The sequence below is a fragment of the Cydia pomonella genome, chromosome 1 (genome assembly GCF_033807575.1).
Source record: "Cydia pomonella isolate Wapato2018A chromosome 1, ilCydPomo1, whole genome shotgun sequence".
Lineage (NCBI taxonomy): Eukaryota > Metazoa > Arthropoda > Insecta > Lepidoptera > Tortricidae > Cydia > Cydia pomonella.
Genome location: NC_084703.1, coordinates 29,804,071 through 29,824,833, shown reverse-complemented (window position 1 = coordinate 29,824,833; position 20,763 = coordinate 29,804,071). Strand labels below are relative to the sequence as shown.

Sequence of the window (20,763 nt, the reverse complement as noted above, 5' to 3'; positions counted from 1 at the left end):
AATAATGTGAAGCTGGTTGAGAATGTTATACGCAGTTTGAGTTCTCCAAGATCAGATACACCTGGAGGGCTGCCAGATGCGGCAAGCGCATGACCAGGGAGACCACATGTTGAACTTGCAGCAGTTACAGTTCGCTGCAGGCAGGTTGAGAGAACACCTGTACTGACTTCCCACGCATCCCTCGGCGCCTGTAGGACTGTGCTGGACAATTTAATTTCTGCTGGAGATGTTGCTGCTGGGAGACAAGGGCTACCACACGCTGAATATTCGAAAGATAAAGTTTAGGGAGTGAAAAGGGTGAGGAAGTTCGTAGTGGAAATAATAGAACGCAGATTGGATAAAAAATAAGTAACTAAAATTACTAATTTCACGCAGACGAAGTCGCGGGTAAAACTAATAAAGCACGGATGTAAAAATAAGTGGTAAATATCCTTCCTATTGGTCGTTATTGTAGAATTATAGATCTAGTCTTAAAATTCAGTTTATTATCATATTTGTTAAAAAAGAATACGAATCCTCTGCCCACTACTTATCCGTAAAGATGCCATTATGTTGATGCCCTGGTAATGAAGGGATTTCACCTCGACTGGGAATCATTACAAGCCATATGCCAAATTACACCTAAATCCCTTTGGTTGGACCCTGTCCATGTGTTTTTAATATATAAAGATGCCGATTTGAAAGTTGATTTGAATAAGGAAGTATTCTAAAGAATCAACATTCGTGTCAACCTTGCAATAATGCCAAGCGAACAAAACATAACACAAAAAGCTCCAAGTTACGAACAAGTGGGTTGATAATGATAAATACTATTCGCATTATGCCAAAAAATCCGTAACAAGCTGATACTCGTCAAATTGCTGGATCGATTTTTATCAAACAACTACCGATCTGTCACGCAAGAAAACCGCGTCGAAATCCATCCGTTTCAGATGGTTTAATCTTTCATGATTAGCGTACCCGGTTTTTTTAAATAGCAATGTAAATAATGTATTCAATCGTAGTAGGTACATTTCATAACTTTTCGTGTCAAGTAACACACAAGTGTGACTCATGGTATACTAAGCTATACAATTTAGATACATTTTGTAAATTTCGGCAGTGGTCACCTAAATGACGTCATTATTTGGTTTTAGGGTACTACCAGTACTAGAGATAGTCTCCCGGCAGTTTTAGGATCCAGGTAATATATACAAGAAGCATATGCAGATTTTTTGAAAATGACAAATTTGGTATTTATTTTAACTATAAGGCAATTGTTCTGCCGAATACGTATTTTTTTGTGATAAATCAAAGTTCTTGGTACAATCAATTACTTTTATTTTACTTCAACACTCTCAAATAATCTTAACAAACAGTAGGCTTCGTACTAAATGTTACTAGTTCAAGCGCCATAGCGAGAATGTTCTTCCCCCTTATGGGACCTTAGATTTATACTTTCTTATAATTAAAAATTAGAACTGGCGGGTGAGCGAGAAAGGTCATTTTCGCGATAACCGACAAATAGGTACGACAAATACGAGTGTGTAGGCGACACAAATTTATTTCTAATCACTACCCACTATGGTATCTTAAAGTAAATCATCTTATACTGCTATAACTTTTTCGAATACATAAGATAAGCCATTTTCATCCTTGAGTGATTACCTTACCTACCCAATAATGCAGTTACTTTAACAGATCTCCATACAAAATATTATAGTTTATTCCCAAAATCTTATGAAATATCACATTTTTATGCATAGGTAATTTCCACAATTAGGATCAAATAAAAAACGGTCAAGTGCGAGTTCGTTTACCTCGCGCACCGAGGGTTCCGTACAACCTTTAAATTTTCTTATGTAATTATAATCACAAAAGACTTTTGACCAGAACTATAATAAGTATAATTGTGTACAGCGCCATCTATCCGCAAATTGGCTATATAATTTGCGCGATCTGTATTTGATTATTAATGATTATATTTTTTCTGTAATATTTATGATAACTTTATTATTACGTCGAAATTTCATAATTGTTCATTGGTAAACTTCGGAAGTAAGGGCGTAGGTCAGGTAACGAATGCCCACAAAAGGGTATAGAGGGATATGCTTGGAACATAATTTTTGACTTCGTAACTTTGTTTGGTTGGGACTAGTTAGGAGATGAACATATCAAAAGTCCCCGGCCCTAGCCCTTGAACCGGGGGGGAGAGGAAGGTTTGAAGATCCAAATTTTCGGTTTTTCGATTATATCTCGGAAATTATTACATAAAAAAAGCTGATTAAATTTGCTACAAGTTTGATTTAGTCAAGTTTTTCGATATCTTGAATTGTTTTTGAGATATCCTCTCTTGAAAGTCTGGGTTAGTGTTGTTCATAACTATTCCAAAATTCAAATCGATAACTTAAGTAGTTCTCGAGATATTTAGCAATGTGACAGACAGACGGACGGACAAAGTCGCACCATAAACCTTCCTATTGTACCTTTTTGGTACGGAACCATAAAAATATTATCAATATATTGCTTAACAAGTCTTCTATAATATTGTAGTACATTGCTTTAAAATGTCCGACATTGCATGCGCCAGTGTCTCCTGGCAGTTTTGGGGTCCCAATACCACGCCCAATAACATACTAAAAATTGGTAGCGGCTACCGGGTCTACTAACTACTATTATCTCTTCCACCGTCTCCCGTAAGTTCCCGTTAAATGTACAATAAGCGCCGTATTTATTTATAAAATCATAAACGGCTAAGCCTTTAAAATTTGTAACTTTAGACTAAGTAATTAAAATCATTTTTTTTTTGTATTTTATATAGTTATTTAATATTAGTATAATTTTAGTTCTGCTTGACATAATTATAAGACATCACTTGCGGTTTTTTTGCGTAGTTGCCTTTTTACGAAACAGTGTACCAGTATTAGTGCCTACCTTTCTAGTCTTCAATAAGATATCTTCCCTGTTATCCACGATCCATCACAACGACGCAAAACTTTCCACTAGTATATCTATCTGTTACCAGTGTTGCAAAATATACAATGTACTTTGTGTAAATACACAATATTGTGTATTTTGCATGCCGTTCACGGATAAATATGATTATTATAATTGATTGTTAAGACCTATTTATGTTACTATATTTAATGCAAATAAATTTATCATTATCATTTACATAGTTCAGATAACCGACTACCTGAATCAAATGATAATGATAATGAATAATTACCCCGAGGTTTTCAGCATGGTTCATAACTTCATACTAACTGGCTGGGTCGATTAGTATGAAATATTTTGTGTGTTTTTTTCGGATATTTTCAATCCGGTACACGGAGTTATTTTATTTTGTGTATTTAGTGATTTCAGTGGGCTGCCTAAAAGATTTAGAATTGAATCCGGTGGGTGAAAACATATTGAATTGCCTGTTCCGTAGGTAGTAGGTAGGTACATGTGGTCACATAAAATACGTCCTTGTCATCGACACAGTCACACTTTGTTATTAGGCTCCCGTAGTTAACAAGGTTTCAACATATCGGCTGCTGGCTGTTCGTCCTCCTGCGTACAATTTACCTACCACCTATGTACCTATAACAGAAACGCTGTAATTTGATATATTTAGGCATATACACATATATATATATATATATATTTATATATTTATTACGAAAAGGTAAGCATTTGAACACAATCTCACCTGATGGAAAGTGCCGATGCAGTCTAGGATGGAACATGCTTACCTAAAAGATGTCTATTCACTCTCGATTTAAAAAGGTCCAAGTTATAGTGGACTGGGAATAGATTTGCAGGTAGTGAATTCCACTCCTTCCATATATATGTAAATTATTAATTTCCGGTAAAGCGGTAAAATAAAATCTTGACAAGAGATCATTTTTAATGGTACTTTACCTAGTACAGGTAAAGTGAAGACGATTATTTCGCTTCAACCCGATGTGTTGGCGCCGGTAGAAGTGTCGTTGGTTATACAAATCGTACTATGAATAATGTTACGCGTCTGAAAGGCATATTTAGATTAAGGGCTCCGTTAGTCAGTCACTTCAATGTAACTAACTGGGTAAGGGATCAAGTGTCTCCACCTGCACTCCATTAACTGATTATTTATTTTTGGATGTGTAAATAAATATTAAGTGTGGCGGCTTTACGAGTAGTTAGATTTCATACTTTCTCAAATTATACCCTACGCGATTCACGCACCTATAAAAAATCTAATCAGTAAGACGATGATGGGAAGACCACGCTTACGTCGGCTAGGCATCAGCATCAGTCATGGTTTAGCTCACAACATTAAAAAAAAATTCAGGTAGTCGGTTATCTGAACTATGTAAATGATAATGATAAATTTATTTGCATTAAATATAGTAACATAAATTGGTCTTAACAATCAATTATAATAATCATATTTATCCGTGAACGGCATGCAAAATACACAATATTGTGTATTTACACAAAGTACATTGTATATTTTGCAACACTGGTAACAGATAGATATACTAGTGGAAAGTTTTGCGTCGTTGTGATGGATCGTGGATAACAGGGAAGATATCTTATTAAAGACTAGAAAGGTAGGCACTAATACTCGCACACTGTCTTGTAAAAAGGCAAATACGCAAAAAAAAACCGCAATTGATATAATATCGAGGTGTAAAAAGGTGTAAAAAAATAGTGGAAGGAAAGCGTAGAAGAAAAAGATACCGAATGTGCCCTTAAACGGATCCCCAATCACCCACTATTTTTGTTACATCTTGTATGTAAATGTGAAATTAGATAAGAAATGTGTGTGGTGGTATTGTTAATCACAATATCAAATGATATTAATTCAATATGAACTGAACTTTATTCTGAATAATTGGTACCTAATAAAATAAAATAAATCTTCTGGTAGCCAGGAGGTTCAAGGATAGTTGTGGGTGCATGGCGCACATCCCCAGATAACCGAAGAGCCGGCGCGGTGCGCTTGTGGCGCAACGCAGGGTCGGCGCCCGCGCCGCTCCCTCGCTACAAATAACAGAAATTTCGGCGCCGCCGCACATTTACCAACAGACACCCAATCGATGCAAACTTCGCAAACAAACTCTGCATCAAAATAGATCAGTCTCACACGTGCGAAAATGAAGGTGTTTCTGACTTTAATGTTCTGTCTGGCCATGACACAAGGGAGAGTTACGCGTAAGTTACGTCATCATTTGCTTATTCAAATATAGTGTAAGGATTATGTATTATTATGTGATTCGGTATATTTACATATCACGATTATATTAATTAAACAGATTAGTACATATGCTCCTGCAAAGTGTGATATTCACCTAAAATAACAATTGCTCATTGCTTAGGTAAAGTAGTCTGCCTTTGTTGTTTAGCAATTAGTCGTTTTGAATACGTGACTATGTGATTTTTCCTGATGTATGAGATTGGTGTTTGTGCCAAATACGGCTGTACGATTGAGGAAATGCAACGAGCAAGGTGTTTCCGCTCACCGCTCCCCGCGCCTGTCCGCTGTCCACTGTTTTCTACTCGGCACCGGATCACCATGAAACACTTATTTCTGTGTTAAATAACCCTTACGACCCATTCACTACAGCCTGCATAATATTGCACTGCTTTACTTTTTCATTCATGACTTTTTTTTATCTGCATAAATTGTATGTATCTCAGTTTGGCCTTATGGTTGACTAGTAGAGACTACCAATTGGCATTAAGTCCGCCATGACAGTACATTGCTGGAAATTTTTTGTGCTTAAAGTTTAAATAAATAAAATAAAGAAATAATAATGTAAATTATGTTTTACACCGATTAATATTTCTTAATATGTTTATTAATATAAATTTAATACAATGCCACAAACGAACGAACGAACCACTATACATTATTTATGAATACCTAACATGCTTAGACATCTAAAGAAATACCTACACATATAGGCATGTAATATTTAATATTTATTTAAATAAGTAGCTACTTTTAAACCACATATCTAGAATAAAGTATATACTCTACCTGTTCTAACAACTTACAACCTTGTTAATTGTTAAAAGCCCGAAGGTTAGTACCTCCACCACACCTCCACCAACGCCGTGAAGCCGTATATGTTTCATGTCATGTGTCCATACCGTCAGGATAGCCTCGGTCTATGGTATATACTTTCTATACTTCAACTGTTTGTCCGCAGCCGACTACTTTCCGCAATGCAGGAAGAGTGACCCAGAAATAAATAAGTGCATCATGCAAGCCATCGAGGTAATGCGGCCACGCCTGCGCGAGGGCATTCCTGAGGTGGGTCACAGGTATTTAAGGTCCTAGTGTTGACAGCCTAATTCGCATATTAACGGCATGTTTGTCATCTAAGGTAGCTAATTAATGGGGCAACCAAATAGTCCACCCCTGGGAAATTTAAATCATATATACCTTTTCGTATTATTGGTAACTAAATTGCCGATCCTGTTCTTTATGATGAAGATAAATAAGGGAACGGAAGTTTGATATTTGGGTGTCATTTATTAAATTCTTATTATCGGGCACAAAAGGGGTAGGAGTGGAGTTTCTTTCATTCAAAATTTACATTAAGTAAATGCGAGTTATATCGTCAATCTAGAAGCGAGGCATTAATTTTCCTTTTGATAGTGCGTCGCTGCAACAACCTGACTAAAGTAAAGTCACTTAACACTCGTGTAAAACAACAGGTGCACATTCCGGCTCTGGAGCCGTTCGCGGTGCCGACGCTGAAGCTGGACCGCACCCAGCCCAACCTGCGGCTAAAGGCTGTCGTCAAGAACATCCGCGCCGTCGGCGGCTCCAACTTCATCGTTGAGAAGCTTAAGTAAGTAACGGCCTGGCCTCAGAATAAGAATGCTTATAAGTGAAATTTTATTTGGCTAAGGGGGCAATTAGATTATAATATAAATTATCATATACTCGTATATGGGATCCTATTTGAAAGGAATCCTACAATTATGATCATATACGCCAAATTTCATCATAGCTTAATTAAATAATAACACATTTGGCGTATATGATCATAGTTGTAAGATGCTTTAAAGACTTTGATCATCCTGAATTCTCTCAATCTCATTTGAGACTTGTTTGTGCTATGAATTAAAATTGAAAAATCGTTAGGTAGTGACATTCGTTAGAATGGTTCAAAAATTATCTTAGTAGGATTCCACTGAATGCAAAGTTTCACAGCAGGTAATCTAAGGGATGACGACTGCCATCGTCATTTATTTACTTTAAATACAAAACAACTAGTAGGTACTTACTTATAAGTTTGTATGGTGAATCTACAGGTTGAACCTGAACAACAAGTACGCGGCGGAGGTGCGGCTGTCGCTGCCGAAACTGGCCGTGTCGGCGGACTACGACGTGCGCGGCTCGCGCCTGCTCGTGCTCGAGATCGACGGCAAGGGCAAGCTGCGCGGCAACTTCAGTGAGCCAAGCTTTCTTGTCCAACACTCCCTTTAGCGTTATCAAACACACTTACCGCAGATACCTTTATTTCTATAAAGGACGTGTTTACCAATAAATTACTCAAACACTAATAATAAAGACCAATGAAGCTTGTTTAAACTTAGTGCACAATTCTCACCACTTCGGTTATATACGAGACCGAATTATGCTTTATTTGCATTGCTGTTCATCCGTCGTACGTTAAGATTAGAGCAATGTCGGTCTTAGTAAAGATAAAGGCTGCATAAAAATGTCAGACGCCGTCCAAGCCAGATCTTTGTAATCTTGCATGAGAAATACTCGATTAAAAGCCTAAATATGTACATAAACTTTTAAATTCTTATATAAAATCCGTGCTACCTTTCATGTATTTACATATTATTGTAGCCTCATGCGCTGATTGCAATACTCGCAACATGTTACATTATACTCGTACCATACCCGCGGGCTACGTACATTACGACAAAAGTAATTCGTGAAGTGTGACAACCGTGTTTCAGGAACATTACGGCTGAATGCAAATTAATTATGCAGGACTCATGTTAGGAAACCCACACCAATTGCATCTCATAATACGTGTTCCTATTTGTTACTCGACATTTGTACCTAGGTAGCGATTACGGAGTGATCGAGATCGGAATATGAAGTGTCCCGTAATGAGGATAATGATTGTTAGACAAAGGACCACTATAGTGAATAATAATAATGTGTCATTCTAAACATAAATATTATGCTTCATTAAAACACGACTTGGGTTAACAAATAAGAATTTAAATCTTCGTGCACGCGTTAAAAATCAGTAATGTTTATTAAGGGAACAAGCAAGTAAAGCAACACACAAATATTATTATTTTTAATACCCATTAACATAAGAGGTATTATTATATTATGAAATAGGCAGGGACAATTAAGTATATATTCAATTATACAGTACCAGCCAATAATAAATCACCTCCATGTTTTTATGATAGATTTTTTAAAGATATTTTTTTTTAAATATATTTGTAAGTGATTTTCACCTCATTACTTGGTTATTCAAGGAGGTTTTGTTTATAATATATAGTGAACTATTTTTTTTTATTTAAGTATTTTTTAGTAATATGCTGTGTCTCCTATTGTAATTCACAGTTTATCATTGTAGTATTCATCATATATTTGTATAAATGACTAGTAGGATATGCAATCTACAAGCTAACCTATATTGTTTAGGTACTCTATAAATGCTCATACAAAAAAAAATAAAGGTGATATAAGATACCAGAGGGTAATAAGGCCTACTTAACTTCTAATTGCTCTATTAATAAAAAATACTTGTATTCATGTGGCAAATTTTATACTACAATTAGAAGATAAATCGCGAACCAAAGTAGCATAATAAAACCCGGTAGTTTATCAAGGCCTTATCCATTTTTGCGATAAAAAAAATTAAATCATCATAAATGCTTCAGTAATCACCCTTTATTTAGAAATCACTCACCGTTGTTTACGTATATTAGGTATTATAATTTCTGTACCCATAATATTTTAAGCAAAATCGTTTCAATTAATGATATAAGTTTTTGTTGTGTGGCCTTATTAACGGTTTTGTTTTATAAGAATTATTCATACTCGTAAGTACATAATATATAATTTATGTACTATAATAACCAACCTACCTCACAGTAAAATAAGGCAAACAAGCCATAATAAAGAATATTAACACCGGTCCGCCGGTACTGTGTATAATTTTTTAAATAGAGATGGAATTATTACTTATTGATGTCTATGTCCTGGATCCAATTGAAAACGTTTCTCATGAAAATGGACCAACAAACAACTTGTAGACTTGTACTTGAAATATACTAGAAAAATGTAGATAAGTAAATACTTACTCAATTGAGTGTGCTTGTTTTTTACAGCTGGAATTTCTGTGATCGCTAAGGGTGCGGCTAAGGTGGTGGAAAAGGAAGGCATTCGCTACCTGCAGGCCGACAAGATCGTCACTCGCGTGAAGGTCGGACACGGGCAGGTGGCCTTCGACGACACGGAGCGGCCGTTGGCAGGTAATGACTTCTAATAACATCCCTTCAGACCAGGTAGTCCAGCAGGAAGGTATGTTGCTTCCGAACCGGAGAACGTGAGCTTCATTCTGAAGTCATGGTCATACGAAATAAAATCATTATTTATCAGTTGCTCATCGCATCGGTGAAGGCAAAAGAAAATCTAAAGCCGACCACTGACTAATAGGCCGCCGGACGATATCGGCCTGTCAGAACAAAATTTTTACAGTTCTGAACAATTCCGTTAACTTCGAGGTATCGGTAAGAACGTTAAGGCAAACTAAATGGCATAGATAAAGTTAATTTAAAAATATTTTTTTTTTATAAAAAGTAATTAAGTGTTGCATATAGCGTTCTTGTAACATGACATTACATTTAACTCAACCAAACAATTGAAAACTGTGACATAATATCAAGGTCATTTCGAACATCAATCGTTTGAGATAGTATTTACGTTTATTAGCAAATGTATTCTCTCGTACTAAACACTAATCAATATGTAAACAGACCCTAAGGCAAGTGTAAACGCTCGTAAGGACCTTATAAGATAAAAATAAAATATTGCTTACTCCGAAATGGAGTTAGTTAGATTACTGGTGTCTTTGAGAAAGTTACTTAATTTAAGCTCAAGGATGCACCCTTGACATTAACGGAAATAAAAAAAACACGGTGTATTTATAGTAAAAAGCAACGTCATGACAACTGTAAAATGAGAATAAAAATATCCCTTGTCAAAAATACAAGAATATATTGCGGTGTAAAATATTAACCGGTGTCAGTATTATTAGTATGTTTCTAATCTAATACATTCCGCGACCTTGGACAAGTATTAATTTGGTTTACTATTTCCAGTATATCGATCAAGAACATGCGTACAGTCCGCGCAGCCAACACGCCAGTCGTTAACGCTCCGTAACAAACGAAACGCAACTGTCACTGTTGCACTGATATGGAAGAGTTATAGAGAGAGAAGACTACGCTACGTTTCGGAGCGTTAACAATTGGCACGTTGGCTACGCATGCTGTAATCGGAAAATTATTCGATAACCCCGTTGAGAAAACAAGCGTAACACTTATTTCACATCAATGACTAATGCGAATCAATGTTGTAATGGAAACTAGTAGGTGCATGATTCGTATTATGTTAATTCTTTACTTTGTATGTTACTCGTATTTCTGTTCGGGTCTGTTAAAGATATTAAAAAAACGATTTATTTTCTTTTCTTTCTATAAAATTACATCTTGAGAGATAGTTAAATTCAAGATGATTTAAATTAGCATAAAGAAAACAATACTACTCGTCGAATATAGTGGTCTCCACTTAAGAATAAAATTATTTATTTTGCTTGTACCAAATATGATTAGACAGTAGTTAATAATTTTAATTGTAATGGTACCTCTTTTTACCCGACTTCGAAAAACGAGGAGGTTATCAATTGGACCGTATTTTTTTCGTAATTTGGATAGTTATGTTTTGTTTGAATGTAAATATAGTCCCAATTTGGTCCCGTTATTGTCAAAACCCAGTTCTGTTGATAGAATCTATGAGGAATCTAGGGAGCTCCTCAAGTCACGCATACATTACATATAGCTATTTTAGTATTTTCATAAACAAACTAAGCATTTTAATACAAAATAGTTCCATTTGATCAAGTGAAACTCCTGATGTTGACCTGAACGGGACTTTTTAACAACGCATATTATACGTACCCAAAGCTCAAAAATGTTTAGTGATATGACAGTTTGGCCAGACAAGAACGAGTTTTACGGAATGGTGCAATACTATTAAGAAAAACTTTAAAGTAGAAGTGGAAAAATAAATATTTAAAAGATTAAAAAAAATTACTTAAACAGGACCAAATAAAATATTATCCAGTATTACATACGCTGGCAACTGATACGTTTGAAGTCGGTGCCATCCTTTCTTATCAAACTACTCCAACCCGTTGGTATATACGATTTGGTGGTGCGTTCATGCTTTTAAAATTAAGCTTGACACCGACTTAAGACGTATCAGTTGCTAGCGCATATAAAACGGGACAATATTTTATTTTATCCTTTTTGAAGTCGGTTTTACTTTTTTACAGATTAATTTTAATACGAACTGAAAATGTGGTTTAAAAATAGTAAATTGTTAACCAAGGGATGAAATGGTGCCGTTAAACACTCTACTTTTCAATTCGAATATGAGGAAAATATGGTACATGTGCAATTAAAAAAGCACGGCTAAATCTTCAGTAATAAATATTTCTTGAGGGAACTTTCAACTAAAAATGCAGGTTAAAAAATCGTTATTTATGGAATACAAATAGAAAAAAATCCGTTTAAAACCAAAATTTTAATTGTTTATCTTAAAAAAAGATAAAAAACGTACTTATAAAGTACAGTGCTCTAGAGCACCAACGTATCGTTTTCTGCACACTTTTTAGAACAACGACTCACTTTCAGAGCATGAGAAACGAAAAAGTCCTATCGATTTTGACGAAATGTACAATAGAGAGCTTGAATACATAGAAATAATATTTTTAACTAGGCGTTATTATTATGAGTTCCAAATATTTAAAAATAAAATTATTTGGCAGCGGCGTCGGCGGCGAACTTCTTCAACGCCAGCCCAGGCGTGGTACTTGACATCCTCAGCCCGCTGGTGGACGAGACGGCGGCGGCGGTCCTGAAGGCATTCCTCAACAAGGTGCTGGCCAAGATCCCCTTGCACGAATTCCTACTGGAGGACGACCCCGCGCCCGCTGCTTAGTTCTCTTTCCTCCTAAAATTAAACCAATCATAAAATGAACATACCGGGGTTTGCAATCCGGATCTTACTTGCACAGAAGATCCTAATACTTGAATCCAGATTGCAAGACTTTCCCTAGGTCGACAAAATATGAGCGTGAACACATTAGAGGAGTAGCGTTCATTTTAGGATTGCTTTAACCATACAAACATTTACAAATTACCACATAAGTTATTTGTAGCAATATTTTAGTCATGAAATTTCTTTGTCCTCGTCTTAAGGACACCAAAGAGTTCTTGTGTACCTGCTATTGTAGGATAAGATTATAAATTACGTAATAAATTTACAAATGCCATTGTTATTTTTTTTATATATTTGTGTTATATGTTATGTGCATTACCTGTCTCTCCTCCTGTGCGAACTGAAATTTGTATAAGTAAGAGCTAACAAGGGCTAGATAGCAGACTACAGATGTAGTGAATAATCATTTCCCTTCGTCGTGTTTTCCACCGTGTTTTATATCATGCTATTTCAGTCAACCTCAATACTTTTTGTACTAAGACGGACTGAAATAGCATAAGGGTGCCTTTCGACCGGAGATGTGCTATGCTGTGCTATGCTATGTGTTCATACATTTGAAACGTAACTGTAGCTGGAGCTGCGTTTCAAATGTATGAAAACATAGCATAGCAAGCATAGCACATCTCTGGTCGAAAGGCACCCTAACACGTTCGTACATTTTCGTGAAAATACGATGAGTAAGGATTATTCACTACATAACAATGAAATTGATATGAATCGTTAATTTATATATTTATTAGCTATTTTCATATAGGAACACTCATGAAAAAAGTTTGTGTAGTGTGAGTATAACTATAATTAATTTAAACTACTTAGTGGCTCGGTGAGCTGTAGACTTAGCGAACCCCCATAACTGAACCATTCAGTAAAATTTTAAATAAGAAGAAGAAAGAAGAATAAAATTATTGGGGTTCTAGTAGTATTGACAACTAATTTTCAATTATATTAGTAGAATTTAAAAGCCTTGTAGTGGATACAGTACTGAACATGCAATCGAGCGAACGAAATTTAAAAATGGGCCCTCACAAAATACCTACATGAGACTCGGTAGAGAAATGAGAGCTGTACTTTTAGGAGAACATCCGGACATACGAAACGATTCATCGTTGCTCGTCGATCATGCGTTGGGAACAATAACCTTCTCTACTACTTCAATAAATAAATAAAATAGGTAGATATAGCTGTATAACTAATTGTGATCTTGACTGTGAATTGAGGTCAATGTTGTGCCTTGCATAGTTTTCATGACGATTTACAATTCTTGATTACATTACAATGATAATAACGCAATTTTAATTAAAAATACTGCAGATCAATTGAAACCCTAGGTTTAAAACGATCAATCAGTTGGGGCATGTTTGGCCTAGTTGATTAACCCTGTCTGTGCAGCTGATAGTCTTGGGTCAGAAGAACATCATGAAACTGATTAACCATGCTTAATCGACTTGTCGGAGCTAAAGATTATTCGTGTTGGTAGGGGGGAAATGGCATGAAAGAGCATGCATTATTTTGGTACTTTGGAACGAATTTTGTACGAGTTTTTATTATTTTAAATTGAAACACTAATTCATACAATTACGAAATACAATCTGAAACTACCGAAATAATACAAGTGGCTCTTTCAAAACCCGGATGCCACTTCTGTTGTCCTGAGACTACATTTGTGATGTTGATAGGTAAGAATCAGAAATCATAGACCGCGAGCCAGGAACAGATTTCGATGACGTCATGCGTAATGTGGTATCGACACCGAGAGGTATACCATGGGACACGAACGTTTTAGAGGACTTGGACTACGCGGACGACATCGTGTTGATTTCGCCTACTCTTGCTCATCTAGAAGCCAAAATTGAAAGTCTTAAAGAAGAGGCTGATAGAATGGGCCTGCGAATCAACAGACGTAAGACAGTTAGCATGCGAGTTAAGTCAGGTACATCGGATCCACTGTCGCTGGGGGGTGAGAACCTAGACTCAGTGTCAAAGTTTGTGTACCTGGGGAGCGTAATATCCTGTAAAGGTGGAGCGGATGAAGACATCGACAGCAGGATAAAGAAGGCGAAGGCTGCGTTCGCTCAATTAAAGGCTGTTTGGGAGTCGAATGTGCTCACGCGACGAGTTAAACTTTCCCTCTTCGAATCCACTGTGAAATCTGTATTGCTTTTTGGCTGCGAAACGTGGAGAGTGACTAAAGGCCTAACTAATAAACTTCAGGTCTTCGTCAACAAGTCCCTCAGGTCGATCCTTCGCGTTTTCTGGCCAAAAACCATTCGAAATGAAGACCTATGGAGTATATGCCGGCAAACACCCATTGACGAAGAAATTGCGACACGGAAGTGGAGATGGATAGGACATACTATTCGAAGAGGGGAAACGAATAATGCTACCATAGCTTTCGCGTGGAAACCGCCGGACGGAAGCCGTGGCTCCGGGCGTCCTGTACACTCTTGGCAACGGTCCGTCCAAAGAGAGTTACGAGCGGTCGGGTTGAGCTGGAGCGAGGCCAGAGGACGAGCTGAAGATAGGAAGGCGTGGCGCGAGCTTGTGAAGGCCCTTTGCACCTCTGGGGTGCTTTAGGACAACAACAACAATCGCCTCCCGGGCGGTAACCCGTACGGTTAACGAAGCCTCGTGGACGTCAGTTGCCGCTCCAATGGTGGCTCAACCCACCATCGGACTGGCAGCCTCCGAAACACGTAAAAAAAATGTCGTTGCCTCCCGTTTGATACTTGGTCAGATGATAGTTTAGATGCTATTGTTAATCAAAAAATCGTCAGCCGGTTGTATAGCGGTGGAAAGAACGTCAGCTGGCCGCATGAACATGTAAAAAGTAAGCGCTTTACCTTTTTTATGATAGTAATAACAAAATCATGAAACTTTACATGTAGCATTCCATCAAGCGTTTCAAACAAACGGATCACTCATAACGCATACTTTGCGGACATAAATGGTAAGGCGCGTATTTGCTGACAGTTTTTCCACCGCAATACAATTTAACCGGCTGACGGACACAAAATATATATATATATTTATAAGTATAAGACAACAATAAAATGTAAAACATAAAATAAATATTTTTTTTATGACACACCTCTGCATAATGCTAATAAGTAGGGATTGCAAACCGGATTGATTTTCAATCCGGCCGGATCCGGCCGGATTTTGGCCATAACCCGGCCGGATCCGGCCGGACCGGATCCGGTTTGGTATAGGGATATTAAAGTTAATTAAAAGGCATATTTTTCTAGTTTTTTGCATAATACGTATTCCTAAATCTATAATTTAAAGTTGACAAATAACTTAACAATAAAATAAAACTTAGTAGTAAAAAGTGTGACACTGTCAATATCACTTTAAAAACAAAATATGAAATCGGTCATTTATTATATTTAACCATTCACAAGTGCTCAAATTTTCGTTTACAATTGTAAATTTGATTAGTTACCAAAGCCCGGTAATGGGATGTGGGGTGGGGAATCGGAACTCCTTGAAAGGACAAGTTTTCGTAACTGTTGTTTGATTGAATTCTTTGTAACGTTGACATCCATTCCAGTAAGAAAATAAGATATTTTACTATTGACCAAAATGATATTAAATTTGCCCTCATTTTTTGCCCGGGAAAGTAGGAGACTGTATGATTTAAAAAATTTAAATTTTTCTTAATTTACAGATAAAGATAAAGATAGTTTATTATTCAAGTAGGCATATTACAATGCGCTTATGAAACAGAAAACTACATTGTTCTATCGACACGCACGACACGACGATCTCATGCGCAAAATAATAGAGTGTAGGATTGAAATCCATCGCGGAAAGAGACTCCCTAAGAATAGTTACATGGATTAAATAAAGAATTGGCTAGACGTAGAGTTGCATGTACCAGGAGATGAAGGAAATTGCATAAGATTGGATGAAATTGTAAATACAAAAGATTCTCTCTTAAATTTGAATAGAAAATAATCAATATTTTATCATATATATATATATATATATATATATATATATATATATATATAAAAAATCGGAGTAAACTAAAGATTATCAATGTTATCATATATTCATTCACACATATAACACATATTGGTTAGCCCAACTCTAGTCGGTTGAGTACCGCCGACTTAATCCTGCTCATTTGTTTACTTTTAATCTCCTATCACCACATTAACCTTCTCTTTAGCATAAATTACATACAAATGCCTTCCATAGCATCTCCATCCTTTAATTTTTCCTTCTATAACAGTATTTATGTAATCGTCATATCGTGCCACCAACATGAAAGGCAACTTCGTTCCCAGTCATCGTCATATATATTTTTATTTAACTAAATTTAAACTTTTTCATTCGTTTTATGCTCTGTTCAACTTCATCCCTCTCATCCGTCGCCTTTTCCTTATCTAAAACTGCTGTATTTAGGCGTTTTTTTTTATTTCACCGGATCCGGTCCGGATCCGGCGATTTTTACCGGATCCGGTAGCTCCTGAAAAGTGCCGGATCCGGCCGGATTACCGGATCCGCCGGACCGGATTGCAATCCCTACTAATAAGCCTATGCTAAGCCAAAAGTCAGCGCTGATCTTCCGGTGAGGTAAAAACATTATATACAAAGAATATTACCGTTGTCAAGTTCCGATTGTATGCATGCAATTTACTTATTGATTTCAATCAAGTTGCCTTAGACCTTAATGGCGAGGTTGAATCCTTTCCACATATGGCTTACCGCACTGTACTTAAACTAGTTTTCTTCTTTTATAAATACCGAATCCTTCAATAAATGTCTTAGATCAGGTTTGAAACCACATAGGACACTACGTATTAAATGAAACATGGGGTTAATATTGATGAAGTTAATTTTATTCGCGGTGTGTGCTGTAAGTGTCAGAGGGAGGCGCTTGCCTACTGGCCGAAACGACACCACGGGAACTGATGATCATCAAAACAACCCTTTATGTAAGTTTAAACAACAACATTACACATAGGTATTGGAAAGGTACAATATTTATTTAATTCAAAGGCTAACCATCACTAAATATTACCTTTCGATTTCGTTGCGTTGTATTTAGGTATTTGGGAAAACGTTCACGTAATTTAGTGCTACTAATTTTCGAATAGAATCTTCCATATTTATAGGCAAATAAATAGTCGATGCTAATATAATATCCCGTGATCCCCTTTTTCAGATTTTTAGACGGCTACAATTTTACGCACTATCAATTGCACCTCTAAGTCCCAGGGGTTTTGACTTGTCAGCATTTTGTTTGAAAGGACTTAAATACAAAGTATGTTCGATTTTGTTAGCGGAGTGCCACTACAGGGACCCGGCGGTGAGCAAGTGCATCGAGCGCGTGGCGACGGCGGCGCGCGGTGTGCTGGCGCGCGGCGCGCCCGCGCTTGGCGTGCAGCCGCTCGAGCCGCTGCGCGTGCCCAGCATCCGCCTGCGCCAGCACAACGTGTCCGCGCGCAGCTTCAAGTACGACGCCTGGCTCGCCGACGTCACGCTCCACGGACTCACCGACTACTCCTTCAACCGATTAGAGTAAGTGCCCTGAAAACGATAATCCACATTTGATCTACATATACGAGTATGTTATCGTGTTTCTTCAATACAATTAGGAAGAAGAAATTTAAGTATCTCTTACCCTGGCTGTGTTTTCCTTGGAAGGTTACCTTGTTAGAATAGGTACCTAATATCTGATATAGAAACCCACATAAGCTTTTGACAAAATGTGAGTTAACAAATATCTATGTCCACATATGTGGCTAATTTGCTTTAAGTTTAGAGAAATGTAGGTAATAATACTAATAATGTATCGTCGTATGATTTAATTGTTTTGAATTGCGAATCCAACTAGCCTTTGCGAAATTTGATAGGTAAGTACCTAATAATTCTTTGCTGTAATTTGACGTCCGAATTTATTATTTCATAGTTATTAAGTAGTAGTTTAGTACTGAGTAGGTAGTGATTCAGTGAACGCAAAATCCGGCATGTCGTCATCGTTTAAAATATCGCCAAAATATTAAGTAAGAAGTCGATGTTGCCATGCCGGAGCCCGCAATCCGTAGTGCAGTTGCTTCTCTTTCGCAGTGTTTACCCGGAAGAGCTGAAGGTCACCACGAACATCAGCTTGCCGCTTCTGGCCATGTTTAGCGAGTATGTGATACTCGGGGAATTCCAAATGCTTCCCGTTGAATCTACTGGGAAAATGTCTGTCAACTTCAGTGAGTATTCCGAATCAGGCGAATTACATTACATCTACATTCGTAAAATATTCATAAGACCAGATGTAATATTCCATATGCTGGATTTTAACTCAGCGCTAATCCAGGTCAGTTTTTAAACGGTGTCTTTCTTTAAAACAATCAGAATAAACTCTGTCCACTTTTTGTCCCGATTTAGAGTTTTTATCACGGAAATCATGATAATATGTAGGTTTTAAATGAGAACGCAAATCCTTAAATTGATATTGACGAATAATATATTTTTCCCCTGTTGATGAGCAGCTCAGTGCACGGCGTCGATCGAGGCGGTGGGCGCGCGCGCGCACAAGAGGCTGGTGGTGCGCGACGCCGCCGTGCGCCTGCGCTGCGCGGGCCCGTTGCACGCCGACCTCATGGACGCGCACTCCTCCACCGGCGAAATGGGTAGCAAACACTTTACACAACCTCGCTCCTCAACAATAAAAGCTCCAGTATAAATAAATAAATATTTGGGGACATATTTAGTTACTAAAGTAAACGTCACATCTACACAACACACAGAATGTTCGCATTTCAAATGTATAAGTTACCGCGATGCATTTTTTATATTGAAGAGATTGTATCCATTTTTTTCTTCTATATTTAGAGGTAGGGCAAAAATACCCATTCCTATCGGAAATTAACCATAAGTTCTACATATTATTTCATCATGTCGAATCAACCACTAAATAGAAATGTATATATCTATTCGATCCTATTGAGTGTACGATATATATATATATGCTATCATCTACTTAGGAATGACTATTCATTAATAATTGTTCTACATAAGTAATGCACACTAAATATTACGCAATTGCTAGGCAAATAATATAGCTAACTGCCATGAAACAAAATTACATCGATTATACGTACCCAAGAGGACAATGAAAATTAATTTGACGCGCTCTGTAACTCCATTATGCAACCTCAAGCTGCAATTCAAAACAGTTTAATACCAAGTATTTAGAGGAAATTTACGTTGATTCGCACGTATTAAGCTATCACGTTGTTGTTCTCAGAAATGATAACGGAGCATATAGCGCGCATGCACGCCGGCGACATCGCGGGCGAGGTGCAGCCCGCGCTGGAGACTGCGCTGGCCATGGTGCTGGAGGACGTGGCCAACAAGTTCCTCAAGCACCTCCCTGCCGACTCCGTCTTCCCCAACTAGCACTTCTCATTTACACTGGTACTGCCTCATTGACACCGTGCTACAGCATTCAAAATTTTTATTATTGTTATAACTCTGGGGCCGTTCGGAATCTACTACACCGGACAGCGTAGCGTCGTGGGCCTAGTGAACCGAGGCGATGTGTGCCGTGGCGTGGCGGGCTGCACGTGTGGGTATGTAGGTACCTACCTATGTGCATGCATGAATGTGTGATGAATTATTATTTTTATTTCACTAAACAAATAACAAACATTATTAAGGCTAGATAAAGTCAAAGTTACGAATTTATTCACGTCTAGGCCGAATAATACACACAAACTGATAAAACAGTAATTGCATTTAGTATTCTGGAGGTTTTTCCAGAGACAATCAGATGACTTTGAGTTTTATTTCTAGCGAAGGAAAAATAGTAATCATGCATATTTTTATAATGTATGTGTTATACATATTTACAGTGAATATTTTAAAGCTCGTATATACCTAGTACACACACCGAATTAGTGAAGGGGTATTATTGAACTGTCGATTAAACATACGCAAACGTTATGACTTTACGAGCCTGAAATAATTAAATTATGTTTTATCGCTTTCTTAGAAATACATAAGTGAAAATGACAGTTATTGTTTCCTACTACCCAAAGGTTGTCTGGAAGAGATCGCTTTTTAGCGATACTACCGCCTGTTGTTACCTAATTGTTATTTGTGTTCTCTTTGTATTGTTCTTTTCAATATGTGGTGTACCATACAAATAATATAAAAACAAACAATTCGTAGCTAATTCAGGCTTGTAATGCGTTTATGAATAACGCCATAAGTGTTTAACATTATTTATTACTTGTAGTATGTAGGTACCTGTTTATTTAACGCAATGTGTATTATACATTTATAAAGTTAACGCTTTATTGTAATGTTGAACTATGAATTTAGGATTTTAAATAAAATGGTACTGCGATACGAGTGTATTATTTTTAACCTTATGAAATTAAGAAAGGTAAGACAAAGGTCGTTAGAGTCTGTAAGCTGACTCTGTCCCGACTTTGACGTGACTAAATATTTGAGCTTCAATA

The 20,763-nt window shown here is 37.1% G+C and overlaps 2 protein-coding genes across 2 annotated transcripts in view; both read left to right on the top strand.

The window, feature by feature from the left end:
* The first annotated feature begins 4,756 nt into the window (after positions 1–4,756).
* LOC133530028 (uncharacterized) overlaps positions 4,757–20,763 on the top strand; it is a 24,260-nt gene continuing 8,253 nt past the window's right edge. Inside the window, exons 1-12 of the mRNA XM_061867836.1 lie at positions 4,757–5,163; positions 6,165–6,268; positions 6,676–6,812; positions 7,279–7,418; positions 9,337–9,480; positions 12,060–12,231; positions 13,272–13,339; positions 13,974–14,192; positions 17,584–17,821; positions 18,371–18,504; positions 18,787–18,927; positions 19,545–19,681. Of these exons, the coding sequence (XP_061723820.1) occupies positions 5,106–5,163; positions 6,165–6,268; positions 6,676–6,812; positions 7,279–7,418; positions 9,337–9,480; positions 12,060–12,231; positions 13,272–13,339; positions 13,974–14,192; positions 17,584–17,821; positions 18,371–18,504; positions 18,787–18,927; positions 19,545–19,681 (1,692 nt within the window). The 5' untranslated portion in view covers positions 4,757–5,105. The remainder of the gene's footprint in view (positions 5,164–6,164; positions 6,269–6,675; positions 6,813–7,278; positions 7,419–9,336; positions 9,481–12,059; positions 12,232–13,271; positions 13,340–13,973; positions 14,193–17,583; positions 17,822–18,370; positions 18,505–18,786; positions 18,928–19,544; positions 19,682–20,763) is intronic.
* LOC133528089 (uncharacterized) lies at positions 17,055–20,648 on the top strand. The gene is made up of 5 exons (XM_061865309.1): positions 17,055–17,235; positions 17,584–17,821; positions 18,371–18,504; positions 18,787–18,927; positions 19,545–20,648. The coding sequence occupies exons 1-5, from the start codon at positions 17,112–17,114 to the stop codon at positions 19,694–19,696; spliced, it is 789 nt and encodes a 262-aa protein (XP_061721293.1). The 5' UTR covers positions 17,055–17,111; the 3' UTR covers positions 19,697–20,648.